We start from the raw sequence: 6,195 nt of genomic DNA, 5'->3' as shown, positions 1-6,195 counted from the left end.
GGCAAACACGTTTGGCCATTAACGTCTGGCTTCCATTAGATTGTAGCCAGAATTGTCGACGCAGGCGAATCAACCTTAGAGAAATGAGATGTTCAATTCAATGAGACGATCAATTTTAAGCGGCTTTGAAAGTGTTGCAGATACTCGATACAGGCATACTCGTGCATGCATACATTTGTGCATATTTGTGTATCTGTGTGTGTGTGTGTGTGTGTGTGGGGGTGTATGTGTGGGCGTGTGGGTGCTCCCAGCATTAACTGAAAAACGTGTCTAACAATCGCCCCAACATTTCCGCCTATTTAGGCGCAACAATTTTGAACTGACAGCCACGGCAGCCAATTAATCTTCCATAAAATCCAAAAAACCTCACAACGACCACAAAATCCAGATAAATTGTTATAAATGTCTTTGCGAATTAAGTTCATAAATTAGCTAAACACAAATATAAAATTTAGCCATAAATTTATTCGCCAGCCTCAGTCAACGTGTGTTCCAATATTGAATTGAAAGTTGTACACTTCTGCTGCTGCTGCTGCTGCTGTTGTTGTTGTTGTTGTTGTCGATGTTGCTGTTGTTTCAATTCATTATTTTTTCAAATTTAATTTTTTTCTTTTTGTTTCAGGAAATCACTGTGTGACGTTCTGTTTCTGTTTCGGCTTCGGTTTTTGCTTTTGTTTCAGTTTCTATTTCTGTATCTGTATCTGCATCTGTTCTTGTTTATTTTACGTTTGTTTCTGTGTTTGTATTCATTCTCTGGTAGTTTTGCTATAAGATTAATTAAATAAATTATTATTGTTGGCAGCGCCACAATTAAAAGATTTATGTGCGTTTTGTTTAGCTTGCTGCAATATTAATTATGCAAAAAGGTAAGAGGTTGTCTGCCATTCCTCTGGTTGTTGTTCTTCTTGTTCTTTTTTTTTTTAGTCAGAAACAATTGCAATTCATTGTTCAACGACTCATTAAATATGTTGTCATTTTTATTGGAAATCCACAATTTAGGATTTGCAGGACAGATCAAATGTATTTTAAACAAAGAACTTTACAATATGGAATAGAAAACGTAGACTTTATATATTCGTTCTCTTTATTGTCATTTAAATACAAGGCTTTCAGCGAAATTACAAAATTTTACCTTTCAACAAATGTCGAATTTTACAAAATAAAATCAACAATGTATTTATATCATGACTTTTTTTTTATCGAAAATAACACTTTGATTATTTTGAAGATTTCCATTTTGTGCCTTTAATACTACTTGCAATTTTTAAATAAATAAAGCAGTTGGCTGCAACCAGAATTATAAACAGTCCTTAATGTAAGTTGGATGATTTGTTTAATTATTTGATCTACATTATGACTAGAAAATGAGGAATATATTGTAAGCAACTAAAATTAATTTGTTTAGATGAGCACTTTAAAAATGTCTGTATCTTGTAGTGTTCAAACAGTTCTTAAAACCTATAGTATGTAGGTTAGGCTAGGCTTAGCCAATTGACCACCATTGGCAGCCACAAGTTGGTCCTTAGTGTTGCGAGCTATTGAAGAATAGTTAGAGTTTCCTGCTGTGGGTCCAAAAGAGCATTTTTCCGCCATGGCTTCGTTGCATGGCTTTTTCAATACAAATGAAATGAACATGTTCCGAAAGGGCAATTTGCAATATCATTTAAAATCATTTTATAAACTGGCGCCTAATTATTATAATTAGACTTAAACAAAATTTAAATGTTAATAAAGTTAATTTGGCTTTAAAAACATTTTCAAACCATTTGGTAATTCATTTTTTGTACCACGATTTTTTCGGCAATACTATTTAGCATTATCCCGAAAAGTATGCTACGCTTTCCGGGCAACACTCATTACGAAATAGCTTGTATTTTTCGCCGCCTGAATTTAATCTGAACTCTTATTTAGTTGCCAGACAATAACTTCCGGTCGGACAGGAATGTCTATTACACTTAATTATATTTTTACACGGTTGTGATTTAACACGGTTTGAAAATTAAAAATTGCATATATATTTCTTTAGAGATAAGGAACCAATCACCTATTTTTGCATATGATCAATTTCTTTTTTTACACGGTTGTTTCTGGAACCAATCTACCGTGTAAAAACAGAATTAGGTATATATGGTTACACGACTTTATTCCATTTAGCACGATTCATTTTGCATATGATCAATGTCTTTTTTACACGGTTTTTTTTAACACATCTTTTTTAGGAAACAATCTACCGTGTTAAAACATTATTAGGTTCTTTTAAAGACCCTAGGGGACTCTACATCGAACTTTCAATTATTTAGTCTCAGACACTACAAATATATTGAGTGACTCATAAATGGTTATACTAGTATTTGCAAGAAATTATACAATATAATATATATACTAATATCGTATTATACAAGTATAATATCCTATATCAATGGTCGATTCGAAATCAAGATTTGGCAATTTAAATACAAGTGATTCAATCTTTCCATTCCCATAAAACTTTTGTCAGTTCAGAGAAGTGTGTTTTTGTTATGAAACATAATATAAAAGCAATTTATTGTTCATAATTATAAACTAAAGTACTTAGTAATAGTTACAAGCTCAAGACTCCCAAAAACTCCAACAATGTTTGATGGGCGGCAATTTGTTCCATAAATATTAACTTAGTTAACAGCTACCGTCCGATAAAAAAAAAACAACTTAAAACAAAATTGTTTTAAATACTTATAATAATTACATAATTATTGCTTTTAAGATCATTTAGATTGGCCGAATCGGCTGATTGAATGGGCAATTGGCAATTTGGGAAGAACGATTCTATCTGTAATAGCCCAGAAGTGTCTCCACACGCTCCCGAGCCTCCACATAAGCCGCCAATACCTCGTCCAGCGTGGACTTACTGCTCAGACCCAAGTCACTGGGGGAAGTAAGGCCGTCACGACGGTGCTCAAGCAACCAGTGTCCATCTACGTTGCTGCGTTGTTGCAGCTTCTTTACGCTGAAGAGCAGGACACCTGTGCTGCGCGTGCCATACTCCGGCCTCCGATCCAGGCGAGTGTGCAAGGCGCCCATACACTGGCGCTGCTGCACATTGAAATAGCCGACGAAATCGAAGACTTTGCGACCGCCAATGAAGTAGCGATTGATTGCATCCCACCAGCTGCCCAATGGACGGATGCATTGCAGCCGTTGTCCAGCTTGCGCCGCCGCTGGCAATGGTGCTGCCAAGGAGCAGGAGAAGTGTGTGTACCCCTCGCAACGCTCGCGCTGCCAGCTGTCCACGGATATGACTTCGAAGTAAATGTGAAGCAGCTGCTCGGGGTCGTACTGCTCCTCGCAGAGCAACGTCAGTTGCCAGCAGTGGGAAAAATGTGCCGGTTTGTGGGCGCCACCGCCCAGACTCGTTTGGGTTGCACCACGCAGCGGAAACGGATCATCCGGGTTGGCCGGCTCCAAGATGGTGTAGGGCGGGGGATGAATGTAATAGCGCACATGTATGTTGGCATATTCGAAATGTTGGGCCTCGTGCAGCTCCAGCAGAAGCACCACTCGGCGGGTTCGTTTCGGCGGCTGGGCGAATTGGAGTAAGGTGCGCAACTCGGCGGCCAGCAGCCGTTGATTTCGATAGTAGCCAAGCAGTTCGTCAGTAGTCGCATCTGTGGGCGGCGAGTCCAGAGAGGTGGGATCATTGAGCAGGTCACGGAGTTTTCGCTTCGCTTGAGCGCTGGTTGGTGGCACAGTCAGTGGCCGCATCACATGAGGCGTCATCGCCTCCAGCTGCGGATCGAACGCCTCTAGTGGTATGACGCTCTGAAATCCGTACGAGTACAGCTGTCGACAATCGTGCTCGACCTCCACAATGTAGTCCATATCGTCGGCGCTGAAATTGAAGTCGGGATAGACGAAGAGCAGCCCTAACGTCGGCGAGTATTTGATGGTGATGAGCAACGTGTCTGGCTGCAGATCTGCATACACATACATTACTTGAAAGCCAGCGGCACGCAACTCAAGCGCCTCCTCCGACTGCTCATCTGAATCGGCATCGATGAGCGTGTGTATGAGGCAGGTGCGTTGTGCAAAGTTAGGATCCTCCACAAGACTGAACTCGGACAGAGGCAGCGAGGAGAACTGCATGCCTTCGCTGGAGGCAGAAATAAGCAAAGGAGATGCCGATGCTCGTAGAGACCGCAGCGGCGTCGATGTACGCTCCGACTCCATTTCTTGCCCCCTAACCCGCGTCTTTTCCAGCTCTCGTTCCCGCTGCCGCTTCAAGGACTTTGTCTTGCGCGGCTTGCGACGAATGCGCACCTGCTCTCGCGCCCGCTTTTGAGCCATTTCATGCCGCTCCTGCAGCTCCACAATGTCCTGGGTCCAGCGATGGTAGCGACGCTGTAGCGTCGTGACGCAGTTGCTCGCCTCTCTGTAGCGTGCCAGCTCCTGGCGGCTAAAGTGCTTCTGTTGCCAGCCGATCAGCATGTTGGCGGTGCCACCATTGCAAAGCTCCCGATTCTGCGCATAAAAGGAATCGCCCACAGCATCTGCCGCACCGCCATCCTTTTGCCAGCTGCTCTGCAAACTGCTCTGCTTACTAATGAGTTGACGATGCCGTGGACTCATGGGACATCGCATTAGATTGCTGCTCTGCTCGTTGCTGGCATCGTAGCCGCTGCTCTGTGTCGGCGTCCCACTTGGTGCCTGGTCAGTGGTGGTGGTGGTGGTGGTGAAGTTGCTGCTGTTGAAACTGTCCGTGCGCGTGCTGCTAGTGGGGTAGCCATTGCTCGGATTGTAGTAGTTGTAGTAGCTGCAAAAGCCGTTTCCATAGCTGCCAGACCCACTGACGCTGCTGAGGCCGCAGTGGGCCGTGTAGCCACAATACTCATCACTGAATGGCATGAATATGAAGAAATCAGACCTGCTACTGCCAAAACTGCTATCTGGATAGTGGCTCTTGTGGTTCGCCCCCGCCTGGGCACCCGTGTACTCGAATTTCGGAACAGGCAGCCACTCGCTAATGTGTCTCAGCTTCAACTCCATTTGAAAATCGGCAATGTTGCCTGTCACGCGATAGATTCCCGTTCGCTTAACTGCACTCGCTTTGTACATTTCGCAGTCTTTAGTATGCAGAAAGATATTAAAATAATAAAATAATATTACTGCACTTGTTTTCTTCTGTGGTGCATTTGTTTGTTTTCAAAGCAGCAATTATTATTTGATTTGTCGTTATGGCAACTGAATTTTAGCGGCGCAGCTGTCAGCCAACAATCGATAGCAACGGTTACTAGAAACGAGTATCAGCACGCGTTACTTTGTCACAATTATTGTCAGGCAATTAGTGGGAAAATATAAGAAATTAAAACGGAGCAATTTGTTTCCAGCATAATTTGTTGTGTTATCATATTTTTGTGATCACCATGCCAAACTTTATTAGTTGCTTTAATAAACTTAATGTGTACAAAAATTACCTATGTTGTTTAATTAATGTTTTTTTATTATTATTTATATAGTTTTGAATGTTGGTCAAAAAATTTTTTGTTTTTTATCCTTATAAGTCGAATGAATTAAACTCTTGACAGTTATTTTTGAGACGCAGTGATTAATTGTTTCAAAGTCTAAATAAATAAATAGAATTTATTACAATTGATAAACGAAAAGCTAAATTTAAAGCCTTGTGAAAATGTCACAGTCACATGCGAGCTTTTACTCAGCTCTAGCAAAACGGCAATCAGAGAACTACAAAAGCTGCCTGCTGCTGCACTAAATACAGTAAGTTGGCAGCTTGAAGTATAGCAACAACAATCGTTATCGACATTGCGATAACGTCTGGCCGTTTAAAGTGTGAAGTGTGCGTGCGTGTGTGTGTGTGTGTGTGTGTGTCTGTGTGTGTGTGTGTAAAGCTTTTACCACTGCCACTGCGCTTGCCTGCAGTTCTTCGGCGTCAGTTGTTTTTTGGTAACGCAGCGTGTTAGTCGTGTTGCTTTTAAAACGTCTCGATATACTCACTCAGCTTCTGTCACTCGCGACCTGTTGTTGGCCAAAACGCGCGCGCGCAACTAAACGACACGGGCTAATAGCGCTGAACAAGAAGAAACAAATTATACTATAACGACGACAGCAACAACAATTGTAATAACTACTTTTCATTCCACATATCGTTCTATATTGCTTCTGTTGGGTGCTGTGGCTGTGGCTTTGGCTTAGTGAAAGTGT

At 41.9% G+C, this 6,195-nt stretch overlaps 2 protein-coding genes across 2 annotated transcripts in view; one reads left to right on the top strand and one right to left on the bottom strand.

The window, feature by feature from the left end:
- Positions 1–2,805: 2,805 nt before the first annotated feature.
- LOC115626995 (Meckel syndrome type 1 protein homolog) lies at positions 2,806–5,091 on the bottom strand. Its single transcript, XM_030522509.1, has 2 exons — positions 4,742–5,091; positions 2,806–4,675 (listed from the first exon to the last, which is right to left on the bottom strand). Exons 1-2 carry the CDS (start codon positions 5,089–5,091, stop codon positions 2,806–2,808), a joined length of 2,220 nt encoding a protein of 739 aa, XP_030378369.1.
- An 841-nt stretch (positions 5,092–5,932) lies between these two features.
- LOC115626762 (homeobox protein 5) overlaps positions 5,933–6,195 on the top strand; it is a 32,380-nt gene continuing 32,117 nt past the window's right edge. The window contains exon 1 of the mRNA XM_030522219.1: positions 5,933–6,111. The gene's annotated coding sequence lies outside the window, so the exon portion shown is untranslated. The remainder of the gene's footprint in view (positions 6,112–6,195) is intronic.

The sequence above is a fragment of the Scaptodrosophila lebanonensis genome, unplaced genomic scaffold (genome assembly GCF_003285725.1).
Source record: "Scaptodrosophila lebanonensis strain 11010-0011.00,11010-0021.00 unplaced genomic scaffold, SlebRS2 tig00000089-arrow-pilon, whole genome shotgun sequence".
Lineage (NCBI taxonomy): Eukaryota > Metazoa > Arthropoda > Insecta > Diptera > Drosophilidae > Scaptodrosophila > Scaptodrosophila lebanonensis.
Note: the sequence above shows the minus strand (reverse complement) of the source record. Positions and strands in the feature narration are given on the sequence as shown.

Coding starts and splice junctions, on each gene's coding strand:
- LOC115626995 (XM_030522509.1), bottom strand. CDS start 5,091: ATGTACAAAGCGAGTGCAGTTAAGCGAACGGGAATCTATCGCGTGACA. Junction 4,676..4,741: donor GGCTACCCCACTAGCAGCAC/GCGCACGGACAG, acceptor CCAGGCACCAAG/TGGGACGCCGACACAGAGCA.